Source organism: Dipodomys spectabilis, unplaced genomic scaffold (genome assembly GCF_019054845.1).
Source record: "Dipodomys spectabilis isolate Male_0828 unplaced genomic scaffold, ASM1905484v1 ptg000127l, whole genome shotgun sequence".
Classification (NCBI taxonomy): domain Eukaryota; kingdom Metazoa; phylum Chordata; class Mammalia; order Rodentia; family Heteromyidae; genus Dipodomys; species Dipodomys spectabilis.
In genome coordinates this window covers 4,244,006-4,257,860 of record NW_024870804.1, presented here as the reverse complement: position 1 = coordinate 4,257,860, position 13,855 = coordinate 4,244,006, and the positions used below count along the sequence as shown (strand labels likewise).

The window sequence follows — 13,855 nt, the reverse complement described above, 5'->3', positions numbered from 1 at the left end:
AATAGCAGCTCAGGGACAATACCCAGGCCTTGAATTCAAGCCCCAGGACTGGCAATAACATTATGAGAAGCTGGGCACTGGTGGCACATGCCTGTAATCTTAGCTACTCAGAAAACTAAAATCTAAGGATCATGGTTCGAAGCCAGCCTGTGCAGAGAATGTCTTTGAAACTCTTCAACTAACCACCGAAAGCCAGAAATGGCCAGATCTCTTGAGTAACAAAAGCTCAGGGACAGCACCCAGGCCCTGAGTTCAATCCTCAGGACCATCTGGGGGGAAAAAAGAATATTATGAGACTATGACAAATGTCAATAGCCTGTTAATAACTTTTAACCTATCTTTGGTTTTTGGCGATATATGAGCCATGAAGTCATGACTTCAAACTACTCTGAAGTGGTAGAAACAATATGCATCTAATAAGGGGAAATAATAAAGCAAATGAGATGAAGGGTAAACTCACGAATGAGCTGAGGGATCTTCAGGAACTCTTCTCTATTCTTCCAGCACTGCTTTTTGTCTAGTATTAAGGCATAAGTTCAGCTTAAGAACAGTCAGATTAGAAGATAAGCAGACCCCACCCCACCATAGGACAGAAGCCTTCCATATTTTTTTACAGTGTCTGAGAATTATCTATTGTGGAACAGAAAACCTTGAAACATAGAACTAGTATTCTCATTTGATATTTACATAGCCTGAGTACCAGAAGCTCTAAGCAACCTTTCAAAGGACGTCCAAAGCAAGAACTCCAGCCTGCTCCCTTTCCATCTAATAAATCCCATTCCCTTTTTTTTTTTTTTTGCCAATCCTGTTGCTTGAACTCAGGGCCTGGGCACTGTCCCTGAGCTTCTACTCAAGGCTAGTACTCTACTTGAGCCACAGTGCCACTTCCTGCCTTTTCTAAGTAGTTTGTTGGAGATGAGAAACTCATGGACTTTCCTGTACCTGCTGGCTACAAACCACGATACTCAGATCTCAGCCACCTGAGTAGCTAGGATTATAGGAGTGAGCCACCAGCACCCAGCCTTCCATTCCTCTTTTGACATTTAACTCACTGACTAGTTCCTGCACATTTTTTTCCAACTCCCACAACCTACCCGTGACCTCTAATTAAACAATATTCATGTTCTAATTAGTCTACATGTTAATCTCACTCTTCCAAAGAGGACTAATTACTGGTGTGGGGACACAAATCAGTTCTACTTGGATTGTACTCCCTAACACTCTTAGTCAGATGCCAATCCCCACTTTCTTACCTTTACTTACACCTGAACTCACCCTTACTCCTGCCTACATTCTATTTTAAAGACCAGCTCAACCCTGTGCATATGGCAAGTAATCTAACTGTAATCTATATGAAACCATGTGCAAACTCAGTCCTAAGCAAAGCGTAATGAGGACACAAAGAAGGCTAAAACTAAAAGAGGCAGACAGTAGATAATGAAATTGAATATTACAAACTCAGTTACTACAGCATAATACAGAATGAGGCAGATGCCAAACTAACTGCTTAAGCCCAGATTGCAAACAAGACCAAATCAGATAAGGTACCAAAAGCAGACAAAAATATCCAAGAAGAGCAAGCTATAAAATAATAACCCTGGGCTGGGAAGGTGGCTCAGTGGTAGAGCGCTTACCTTGCATGCATGAGGCCCTGGGTTCAATTTCTCAGCACCACATAAGAAAAAAGAAAAAAGCCAGGAGTGGCGCTGTGGCTCAAGTGGTAGAGCGCTAGCCTTGAGTTGAAGAGCTAAGGGACAGTGCCCAGGCCCAGAGTTCAGGCCCCACGACCAGACCCCCCACACACACGCACAAAAAAAAACCCTGAAATATGCAAATGTAAATAGCCTCAAAAAGAGTCTGACACAGCCAGGCAGTAAAGTCCATGAGACTCTTTATCTCCAATAAACTATTCAGAAAAAGCTGGAAGTAGCACTGTGGCTCAAGTGGTAGAGCACTAGCCTTGAGCACAGAGATGTTTAGGGACAGAGCTCAGGCCATGAGTTCAAGCCCCAGGACCAAAACAAACAAAAGAGTCTGATAAATTGAATCTGGTAACATAAAAAGGACTTCATAAGTGAAATTTATTTCAAGAATGCAAAGCTGATTTAACATATGAAACTGATATAACATGTTAATAGAGTTAAGCACAAAAACATGACAATTTCAATATAGCAAGAAAAAGCAGTTGACAAGATCCAAGCAGACTAATCCAACCAGGAATGGAGGAAACTTAAAGGCATCTAACAAGGGTCCACAACTCACAATGCCATTGTAAAAGATGAAATACTTTTTCTTGAAGTTGTAATGTCCAATCTTGCCACACCTCATTCAATACTGTGCTAGAACTTAAACTAAAAAGGGGAGGGAAGAAGAGGGGAAGAAAAGCAGAGAGAGCTCAGCAAATACCACGGGACAGGAAAGGAGCCTGTAAACCTATTCACAGACAACAGACTGAGGCTACAGCTCAGAAGCAGAGTGCATGCTTAGCATTCTTGGTGCCCTGGGCTCAATCCCTAGTTCAATTTAACCAATTAACAAATCAAGGAAACAATTCCATTTATGATAGCATCGAAAAAAATTTCAATACTGGGGCTGGGAAGGTGGCTCAGTGGTAGAGTGCTTGCCTTGCATTCATGAGGCCCTGGGTTCGATTCCTCAGCACCACATAAGCAAAAGAAAAAAGCCGGAAGTGGTGCTGTGGCTCAAGTGGTAGAGCACTAGCCTTGAGCTGAAGAGCTGAGGGCCAGTGCCCAGGCCCAGAGTTCAGGCCCCACGACTGGACCCTCCCCCCGCCCAAAAAATTTTAATACTTAGGAATAGATTTCACGAAAGCAAAATTTTTATACTAAAACCCACATTACTGCTTTAAAAAAAAATTAAAGACTTAAAGTGGAAAAAGAGTCTATGTTATGAACTACAAGATTTAGTATTAACATCGCAATACTGTCAAAATTGATCCATAGATTCAACTCAGCTCCTACCAAAATCCCAATTGCCTTCATTGAAACTGATAAGTAAAGCAGACAGAGCTGCTCACGCCCTATAATCCTCACTACTCAGAGGAGTCCACAAGATTTTTAATCTCTAATTAACTATCCAGAGGCCAGAAGTGGGGCAGGAGGGGCCGAGTGAGCGCAGCAACATTCCACCTTATACTGAACTCAAGCCCCAGTACTGGCACATGTGCGCATGCACGCTCACACATGCACACACACAAACTCAAAATCTGACCCAAAAATGTATATAGAAAAGTAAGCAGAATTGCAAAAGCAAAGTGGAAGAACTCATTTCCTGATTTCTAAGCTGCTACAGAGCTGCAGTAATTGAGACTGGATGGTAGAGAATCTATCCTTAAACAGGACTTGACTTATGATCTTTAAGAAAGGTGGGTGTCAAGATCAACAATCCTTTCAATAATAGTGCTGGAAAAATGAGACAGTCACAAGGGAAGAATGAAACTGGATGATGGGGGCTGGGATGGACGAAGAGTAATAGGCTGAATTTGATCAAATTATATACTTTCATATATTCATCTCACAATTAAATTCATTGTAAGTGCAATTAGTTATATATTATGTGTATTAGTGGGGTATATATTAATGTACAATTAATATATACACTAATAAAAATTCTAAACAAAATAAATTAACAAAACATGACATACCTAAATTTAAAACTATAAAACTGTTAAAACAACAGCCAGGTGCTGGTGGCTCACACCTGTAATCCTAATTACTCAGGAGGCTGAGATCTGAGGATCAATCATGGCTTAAAGCAAGCCAAGGCAGAAAAGTCCCCGTGAGACTCTAATTTCCAATTAACCACTCAAAAACTGGAAGTGGCACTATGGCTCTGGTAGAGTGATAGCCTTGTACACAGAGAGACTCAGGGACAGCGCTCAGGCCCTGAGTTCAAGCACCACAAGTGATACACACACACATAAAAAAAAGTTTTATAAAGAGAAATGAAACAGTGTCATTTGCAGGAAAATGGATGGAATAGGAGAACCCCATATTGAGCAAGACAAGCTTAAAAACAACATACAACATTTTCACTCATATGTGCAAGCTAAAACCTTTTAGTTCTACTATATATTCACGGACATGAACATATATATGCAACATAACTAATAATTACATATAGATTGTAGACATGTATGAAAACAGAACAACAAAACCTACTCAAACTGCTTTAGAAAGTGGGGAGGAGTCTAAGGAGAGACTGGAATACATAGAAATGTCACAATGAAATCCTTTGTATAGCTTCAAAGCACACCATTAAGAAAGTGAAGAGAGGGGTTGAGAATGTGGCTTAGTGGTACAGCACTTGCCTAGGACACATGAAGCCCTGGGTTCAAGTCCTCAGTACCACAAAAACAGAAAAAGCCAGAAGTGGCACTGTGGCTCAAGTGGTAGAGTGCTAGCCTTGAGCAAAAGAAGTTTAGGGACAGTGCCCAGGTCCTGAGTTCAAGCCCCATAACTGACAAAAGAAAGAGAGCAAGAAGAAAGGAGGGAAGGAATGAGGGAGGGAAGGAGGGAGGGAAAGAAGGAAGGGAGGGAGGCAGGGAGGGAGGGAAGAGGAAAAAAAAGTGAAGAGATTTGGGTAGCAGTGGCTCATACCTATAATCCTAGCTATTCAAAAGGCTTGAATCTGAGGTTGGTGGTTCAAATCCAACCCAGGCAAGAAATTCCGTAAGATTGTTATCCCCAAAAAATCTAGAAGTGGAGCTGTGGCTCACATGGTAGAGTGCTAGCCTTGAGCAGATAAAGCTCAGAGACAGTGTCCTGGGCCTGAGTTCAAGCCCCAGTACAAAAAAAAAAAGGTGAAGAGAAATCAGGTGCCAGATTGCTCACACCTGTAATCCTAGATGCTTAGGAGACTGCTGAGATCTGAGGATTGAGGTTTCTCAGCCAGTCCAGCCAGGAAAGTTCATGAGACTTTTATCTCCAATTAACCAAAAAGCCAGAAGTAGAGGTATGGCTCAAGTGGCAGAGTGGCAACTCTGAATGAAAAGAGATAGGGCCTAGGCCCTGAGTTCAAGCCCGAGCACCAAAAAGAAAAGGTGAAGAGAATAGAGAGAGAAAAATACTTGTAAATCATATCTAATAAAAGACATAACCTAAATCTCTATTAAGAATTCTTAGAACTTAATCACAAAAAAAAAACACAATCCAATTTGAAAATCAGCAAAAGATATAAATAGGCACCTCTCCAAATTAGATACACAAGTAGCCATTAAGGATATGAAAAGATGCTCTACACAGCTAACTTAGCACAGAACAATAGTCTGAACTTTAATTCTAGTCACCAGGGGAACCAGCAATGGATTCTAGCAAATAGTGATGGGCCAGCTCACAACTGTGGCTTAGCTGAAGACTGACAGCCAGCAGTATAGGGAACACATTTTATGTCCTTTCTTTTAAGATTTTCCTTTATATGCATCATATTGCTTAGGGATTCACAAACAGAATGTAGTTCTCTAACATTCTTTGTATAATCGGTTAACTGAGTGAAATAATGCTTAAAATCAGCACATACTTAGGCACAATAGAGCACTATGGTCCCCTCCTGCTTGTCCATACATTGTTGACAAAAGTCAACATGGTACAGATGCCCTAACTATAAAAATATTCAATATCATTGCAGCAAACTGCTCAATAAATGCTTGCTGGCTGAAACGCACCAGGAAAAGCAGCAAAACAAGTGAGCTGGTTTAGTCTTGTTATTATACCAAATTCAATCAATGGCTGTTTGCAGAAAATACCCTGTAAGGTTCAAAGTACAATACTCCTCCGCCAGGTTTCAATCTGTTTTGAGCATTCCATTTGAAATGGGAAGTCAGCCGAGTCATCGTCACATAATGCACTGGGGCCGAAAATGCATGATGCTCTTCCCTGGTTACAAGGGTGTAAATGTTAGGATTTCAGCTTTGTAGCCAACTCAAACAACTACAGAATGAAAATCATGTTTAAAATAAGACATCTTAACTGGAAATTTTAATCTCCATATATGAATATATATATATGCTCATGTTTTTGTGTTTGTTTTTTCAAGATTCAAACAAGCTATGCCTTAGTGGATTACTTTCTTTAGAAATCTCAGTTCTATTCTTTTAATCATTTCTCTGTAAGGCAGTATTTCTTAAATCTCTGAAAAGTAATGAACCTTGGAAATCTGACAAACACTAAAAAATTTATCTGGTTTTGTTTTTTTTCTTTTTCAAGTACATATTCAATTTTTCTAACAACTTCCTATCACCTGTGGTCTCACTGTGGATCTACACCTTGGTTCTGTGAACCACCACACCAACTTAAATAAGCTTTTAGGAACACTTACTACAAACCCAATTCCAGTGCTTTATTTTGTTTAAAAAAAAAAAAAAAGCTCAACCTGAATCTCACTGCACAGATTTCTTAGATTTTGAGTGAGAAATATCCTAAGTCAGGCTGAATAGAATACATATAATACATACCATTCTAGTCTTTCCAGTCATGGAAAATATTTTGAGTCTGAGGTTACTGTAAAACAGAACTGTAGGACTGGGAAGATGGCTCAGTGGTAGAGCACTTGCCTTGCATGCCAGAGGCCCTGGGTTCAATTCCTCAGCACCACATAAGCAAAAAGAAAAAAGCCGGAAGTGGCACTGTGGCTCAAGTGGTAGAGCGCTAGCGTTGAGCTGAAGAGCTGAGGGACAGTGCCCAGGCCCAGAGTTCAGGCCCCACGACCGGACCCAAAAAAACAAAAACAAACAAAAAAAAAAAACAGAACTGTAAAAGACTTTAAGTCAAACGTATACTTTCAGACATATTTCATATGTCAAAATCCAAGTGACTGAAGATTACATTCTTTTTATGATGCTTCTATTTAAGTTTTCCACAGAGGATTATTACATATATTTAAATTAAGCTTACAGTCTGGATTCATTTATTCTCTCAATTCTATCATTTATTCTATCAATTGACTTACCCACATCATCACCAAACTAAGCTGGAAAGAAGCCTACCAATTTGATTGAACCTGTTAGCCTGCAAACCCTATCACAGCAAAGCAAGAGAAAGGCTTTAAGAAAACCAGATGAGGGCTAGGAGGGTGGCTCGGTGGTAGAGTGCTTGCTTTCCATGCATGAGGTCCTGGGTTCGATTCCTCAGCACCATATAAGCAGAAAAAGCCGGAAGTGGCTCTGTGGCTCAAGTGATAGACCACTATCTAGCCTTGAGCTGAGAGCTGAGGGACAGCGCCTGGGCCTCGAGTTCAGGCCCCATGACCGACAAAAAAAAGAAAGAAAGAAAGAAAATCAGATGATTTTCCCCCAAAATAAAGATGGATGAATTACAAGAACAAGACCTACCTTAGCCAGGGAGAACTAATGCTCTGGTTTAGTCCTGCTGTTCTAATCTCTTCTGATGTAGCACCTGTCCCAGCCTAATAACTATAATGCACACAGCACCTTTAATAATGTCTGTGGTACTATGGCATTTTGAGCTAGTTTGCAGAGGAAAAAGCTCAAAATAACAAGTAGCATATTAACTTCTGCTGTAGACAACAAAGCCTATATTACAGGAAGTTCGTCACTAGAGTGGGCATAAAATATATCGTCACATTTTCAAAAGAAAAGAGAAACCAAAGTTATATTTTATCTATTGTGAAATTAAAACGAAACACTGCACAATGAGAACAATATTAGAATCAGAGCCAAAGGCCTGTGTGAACTCCAGACCTGCTACTTGCAGGACATTGTAACCTTAAGTCATTTAGGAGATCTCAACCTTAACTCTCAACCTCAACTTTCTTACTGGAAAAATGAAAGAGTCAGAACACTGACCTATCTCTAGCTAAGGTCATGGGCCAGATCTGAAAAGGTCATGGGCTAGACCTAAATATTCAGTGACACAATGACTTTAGTCTCCAAAAATACTTTTAAAAAATTAGATCAGGGGAGTTGTACTGGTGACTTTTTTTGGGGGAGGGGGTCCGGTTGTGGGGCCTGAACTCTGGGCCTGGGCGCTGTCCCTCAGCTTTTCAGCTCAAGGCTAGCGATCTACCACTTGAGCCACAGCACCACTTCGGGCTTTTTTCTTTTTGCTTATGTGGTGCTGAGGAATCGAACCCAGGGCCTCAGGCATGCAAGGCAAGCACTCTACCACTGAGCCACCTTCCCAGCCCTGGTGACGTTCTTTAAAACAACTGGCAAACTTATTCTTGCCCTCTCCCAGACAAACTCCTGTTTCTGCTCTGACCTTACTCTTCAGTCTGAAGAGAGTCCTCCAATCTGAGATTAAGACAGCCCTCCTCCCCCAGGTATTTTGACTCTCTCATGACTCATCAGCGGCCAAATCCCAGGTTGCACTTCCTCAGTACCCTGCCTGTAGTCTTCAACCACGATTTTAACTCAAGTCTCAATCAACTCCTGCCTATCTGCCTTCTAGCTATCTCCTGTAAATAAACTTCTTTGCTAATCCCAGAATACAAGATTTTTTGCTAGTACACGATCCCCAAAACCACGATGGTTCCCCTACAAAATTTCAGCACAGGCTGAACTCGATAGTCAAGAATCTTCACATCTGGCCCCAATCAGTTTGCATTTTACAAATGTCTTATATGACAATCCAACTCAACTACTACCCTCTTGCTATCAAAATGGTATGGATCTACTGAATTTGTCCCCTGCTGCTGTTGTTCTTAAAATGAGTGCTCTCTGCCACAGTCAAAATTTATTTTGCCCTTGAAAGTTCTGTTCCAATAGCAACTGCCATCAGCTAAATGTGATAGCTCCCTCTTCTGAATGGGCATGGTACTGACGATTCTAACAGCCAACATCGAGTTTGAAAGGCTAAATATTTTACCTAAGGCAAAAAACTAAAAATTTTTAACTGGAACTGGTACCTGGAATTACGTCTTAAGGACTCACTGCTTAGCACAAGAAAATGGTGGCCTGTCTCAGATATGCAAGAGACCAAACCCTCCAAGGTGAAGAGCCCCATGCAGGGTTTGCATTTACACGGTACTAATATTTAAATGAATCCAACCTAAGTTTAGGGCTTTTCAAATGTTAAAAATCCAGAGAAAGAGCGAGGCAGCAAAGGGCCACACCTATAAAATACTTGCTAACTCAGGAGACTGAAATTGGAGGACGCCAGGTTGGAAAAGCCAGCCCAAGCAGGGAAGTCCGAGACTCTTATCTCCAACTAACCACCAAAAGGGGGAAATGGAGCTGTGGCTCAAGTGGTAAAACGCTAGCCTTGAGCAAAAGAAGCTCAGGGACAGCACCCAGGCCCTGAGTTCAAACCCCAGGACAAAGATCTCAAAAAACTGACATTGTCCAAGGTTCCACCCCAAGGCACTCTACCAAATCTGGATACAGCCTTTGTTGCTACAAACACCACAGGTTGCACTACTGGCAAAGGCGGAACATCCTATGATGCACACGACAATCCTCACAAGAATCATCTGCTCCGAAATGTCAACTGTGTCCAGGATGAGAAACCCTGACCAAAACATCCTGCATGCATCTGGGGATTCTGTCTCCCACAGGAAACCATCAAGTTTTTCAAAGTAAAGAAACACCTTTTTAACAAGAAACAATTTAAATAGCTTTCCAGGCCTAAAAGCTCCCCCAATCACCAGCGGTTTGGCCTCCTACGAGGTACTTAAATTCTTGTGAAACAGGCATAATAGCCCCTACTTCACAAAGATCTTTCAAAGATCAGATGAATCCAAATAAAGTCTTCAGACCAGTGTGCCTGACAGTGTTTAACAAATTCAGTATTTAGCTTACATTCTTCCACTCCCTCTCACCTAGCCCCAACTAAATGAGCACAAGCCTTGACTTCCTGCAAGAACACTGAAGGGTAAAGACAGGTACAGCCTGGTTTGAGGAGAGGAGTTAGCTTTTGCCCATCTGATCCCCTCTTCTACCTTTACAGTGTTCCTTTACTGGACGCACTGCACTAAAATCTCTTTGCTGTTTATTACATCCTTAAGCAATATCGCTGGAATAGCACTGCCCTCTGACCCTTCTTGTCCCTACATGGTCTACTTTGTATTGCCATCACTTTCGTACTTAAACTTTTCCTAGCAAATGTAAGTCCTCTGTGGACACTGACAGTATTTAACTCCTTATTATAAAATAAAAGCCAAGGGGGACCACTGGGCACCAGTGGCTCATGCCTGTAATCCTAGCTACTCAGGAGACAGATCTGAGGATCTCGGTTCGAAACCAGCCAAGGGAAGAAATGTCTCCGAGAGACTCTTATCTCCAATTAACCACTCAAAAACTGAAAGTGGCACTGTGGCTCAAGAAGTAGAGTGTTAGCTTTGAGCACAAAGCAGGTCAGGGACAGTGTCCAGGCCCTGAATTCAAGCTCCACAACAGAGGGAAAAAAAAAAAAAGGCCAACAGACCTTAGCCTCTGGCTGGTCTAGGTCTCATTTTATAGATCAGAGTGGCTAGGTGACATGCCAAGAGTCAAGGTCATATTTTAAGCAGCAGAGCTGGGATCCAAACTTTGATACATAACCAATTCAGAAATTCTGCTCAATCGTAAAAATATGAGTTTATACCTGTGGCACAGCAATGTTTAAGTCCTAAGATACGATCATCGAACTATGCCTACATACAGTTAGCTGGCACAAAAGAAATGGCAGGAGAAACAAACCTAAACTGCAAGCTTTTGCTGCTACACAAAATACATTAGGAACTCAACCACACTGCTTTCATTCCGTCTTATTACTTAAGAGTTCTGCCAACAAAACTTGTTGTTTGAAAGCCCAACAAGCAGTTATTCAGCCAATGATATATCAGGCTCAATTTTCTTTAGGTGATCCCATAATGATTTTGAGACACAGAAGAATCTTATTGGGTAAACTCACGTTGCCCATCCTTTGGCCAAAAGAACAAATTGTTTACCTACCACCTAAACAGATTTACTATTTATAAAACACAAGAGCCAGAAACTTGGAACAATTCTATATGGTGAAAAACATTCAGATATTTTGAGTTGTTGAGTGTTTATAATAACCACCCCAACAAAAGTCTAAATTTTCAATAGTCAAAGGGTAAAGGACATTAAGATCCAAAACAAGGTGACATTCTGCTTTACCCCCCTGAGTGAAAATAGTAAAAGATTGGCTTAAGCTCCACCAAGTCTTTCCAGTGTCTCAATATGATGCAAAAGAGAAAGGTGAGTAAAAAAATTTTAAAGACTGGGAGGCAAAGTGAATTCCAAAATGAGTTAAACAACACTGCAAGTAAGCCATTACAGCTCCACAAAATATTACTGTAAATGCATCATTTAAGAAAACAACAACACATCAACAAAAAGCCCCCTTCCCACGAAGATTTGATGTTTTTTAAAAGTACAAAAGTCAATACAGGAGAGGCAAGTATTTTACTGGGAATAGTTTAATTATTTTATCAGCTGATAAAAAAAAAGAGCACACGCTGAACAGAGAGGCTTGAAATGTAGTTTCAAAGGAAAACAAAACAGCAGTTTAAGCTTGGTAAAGTTCAAGGGCAAAACAGTCTCCAATACAACCCAATCCAGCAGGCCTACAATGTGTAGGGGAGAGGTGGGGGGGGGGGGTGGCAGGGAGAGAGAAATGCGAACACATAGTATCTTTTTATAAAGGCAACAATTTGAGCTACAAAGTAATAACGGGGAAGCCAAAACAGTTTGACAACCCGCCATAAGGGCCTGTCTCAATCATGAGTCACACAATGCCTGCAAACCATTTACAATAGTAATTAATGCACCAGTCCCCTAATTAAATCCTAAAAGGGTGAGAATGCTTTAACTAAGTTTACAAGAATTGCTTTTTTGCTTCTTTTTAATAAAGGAAGAAGAAGGAGGAGGGGAAAAAAAAAAAAAAAAAACCATAGCAGCACACACACACACACACACACACACACGTAATTACGCATCCTCTCCTCCCCCCCCTCCTCCTTCCCTCGCAAACCTTCCAATGCAATATTCCCCGGGGCCGTTTCTCCCGAATGCCTGCGTGTGAATATTCACACGAATGACAGACAGGGGGACAACTTCTAGATCCAGATCGGGGGGGTGGTGATGGACCGGGGTGGGCATTGCATCCACGATGATAAACTGAGGTGTGTGTGTGTGTGGAGGGGGGAAGGTGGAAGGGGGAAGAGGCTGGAAGAAAATAAATACGTGCAAGCTCGCCCCTCTTACCTGCTGAGATTCCTCTCTACGTCTTTGGTAGCTTTAGCTTCCAATTCTCTGCAACAGAAGACCAAAAGAAAAAAAAAAAAGGGGGGGGAGGGAGGGAGAGGGAGGGGGAGGAGAGAGGGGGGGGAATGCGCGTGAAAACCGAGCCCGCGCGGCGCGTGGGGGAGGGGAGGCCGCGCACCGCGGCGGAGGGGGGAGGGAGGGGGGTCCGCGCAGCCCCCCCCCCACTGCGGTCGGGAGACGCGGGTGGGGTGCAAAACCCGAGCCCGGCGTCCGCAGCCGCGCGTGCCCGCGCCCTCCCGCCAGGCCCCGGGGCCGCCGCCGCCGCCGCCGCCGCCGCCCGCACCGGCGGGCCCTGCGGCAGCGCCCGAGGCTCCTCCCCGCCCGGCGCCCCCCCCCCCGCCCCCTCCACCCCCCCCCCCCGCCCGCCCCGCTCCGCTCACCTCATGTGTGTAAAGTGCACGAGCGAATGGGGCGCGGTGAGGCAGGCTCGCGAGCCTCAAGCCCTCCGCAGCGCCGCGGGGAGAGGCCCGAGCCGCTGCACCAGCGCCATTTTCTACACCGAATCCCCCCCTCTGGCCGCCGCTGCCGCCGCCGCCGCCGCCGCCGCGCCGCCGCCACAGCCGCTGCCGCCGCCGCCGCCGCCGCAGGCCCCACACCGGAAGTGAATGGCCCGCTCGGAAACTACTTCCGGGGCACCGCGGCTCCGCGGCCCATTTTCCCTCCACACACACACACACCCCCCTTCCCAAGATGGAGGCCCTAGCAACTAACACCACCGAGCAGCCAAACGCTTGGCAACAACCCCGGGGTTCGGCGGACGGGGGGGGGAGGCCTCCGGGGGTGGGGTGGGGGAGAGGGTCCCACTGACTCCGAGGACGGCACCGGGCAGCCCGGCGCACCCCGAACCCCGAGGCCCTGGGCGCCCTGGCGGGCTCCGGCCTGACCGGGGCCCCTCGCCCCCCCCCGGCCTCTCCCCCCCGGCCTCTCCCCCCGGCCTCCCCCCCAGCCTCTCCCCCCCGGCCTCCCCCTCCCCCCCCGACTCTCCCCCGGCCTCTCCCCCGGCCTCCCCCCCCCCGGCCTCTCCCCCCGGCCTCTCCCCCCGGCCTCCCCCCGGCCTCCCTCCCTCCCGCCTCTCCTCGCCCCCCCGGCCTCCCCCTCGGCCCCCCCGGCACCCCTCCCCCCCGGCCTCTCCCCCCCTCCCGCCTCGCCCCCCCCCAGGCCTCCCCCAACGGCCTCCCCCCCCTCCCGCCTCTCCTCGCCCCCCCGCCTCTCCCTCCCCCGGCCTCCTCCCCCCTCCCGCCTCTCCTCGCCCCGCCTCTCCCCCCCGGCCTCTCCCCCCCTCCCCCCCCGGCCTCCCCCCCCCCGCCTCTCCCCTCCCGGCCTCTCCCCCCCGGCCTCTCCCCCCACCTCCCGCCTCTCCTCGCCCCGCCCCTTCCTCCTCTTCCTCCCGCCCTCCCCCTGCGACCCGAGTTTCCGCCCCCGCCGCCGGCCCCCGCGCCCCGCGGATCCCACCCCGGCGAGCGGCGCGCACAGCGGCGGCGGGGGCGGCGGGCCCGGCCGCTCCCTGCTTGCTGTTGACCTTGGGCCCCGCGAGGGAGCCTCCGACCGAGAGTCTGGACCCCTCCGCTCCAGGAAGGCGGCCTCACCCCGCAGCCCGCGGCTCCCGCC

General features: G+C 45.8%; 1 protein-coding gene across 6 annotated transcripts in view; it reads right to left on the bottom strand.

Annotated features, from left to right (window-relative positions):
* Tnrc6a (trinucleotide repeat containing adaptor 6A) overlaps positions 1–12,820 on the bottom strand; it is an 85,476-nt gene extending 72,656 nt beyond the window's left edge. For 5 of the 6 annotated variants that reach the window (XM_042689772.1, XM_042689774.1, XM_042689776.1 and 2 more), the window contains exons 1-2: positions 12,628–12,783; positions 12,188–12,235 (exon numbers count right to left, since the gene is read on the bottom strand). In XM_042689772.1, coding sequence (XP_042545706.1) covers positions 12,188–12,235; positions 12,628–12,632 — 53 coding nt within the window. In that variant the 5' untranslated portion in view covers positions 12,633–12,783. Of the gene's footprint in view, positions 1–12,187; positions 12,236–12,627 lie in introns of all 6 variants that reach the window. The other variant, XM_042689773.1, reaches the window with a different exon arrangement.
* Between the last annotated feature and the right edge of the window lie 1,035 nt (positions 12,821–13,855).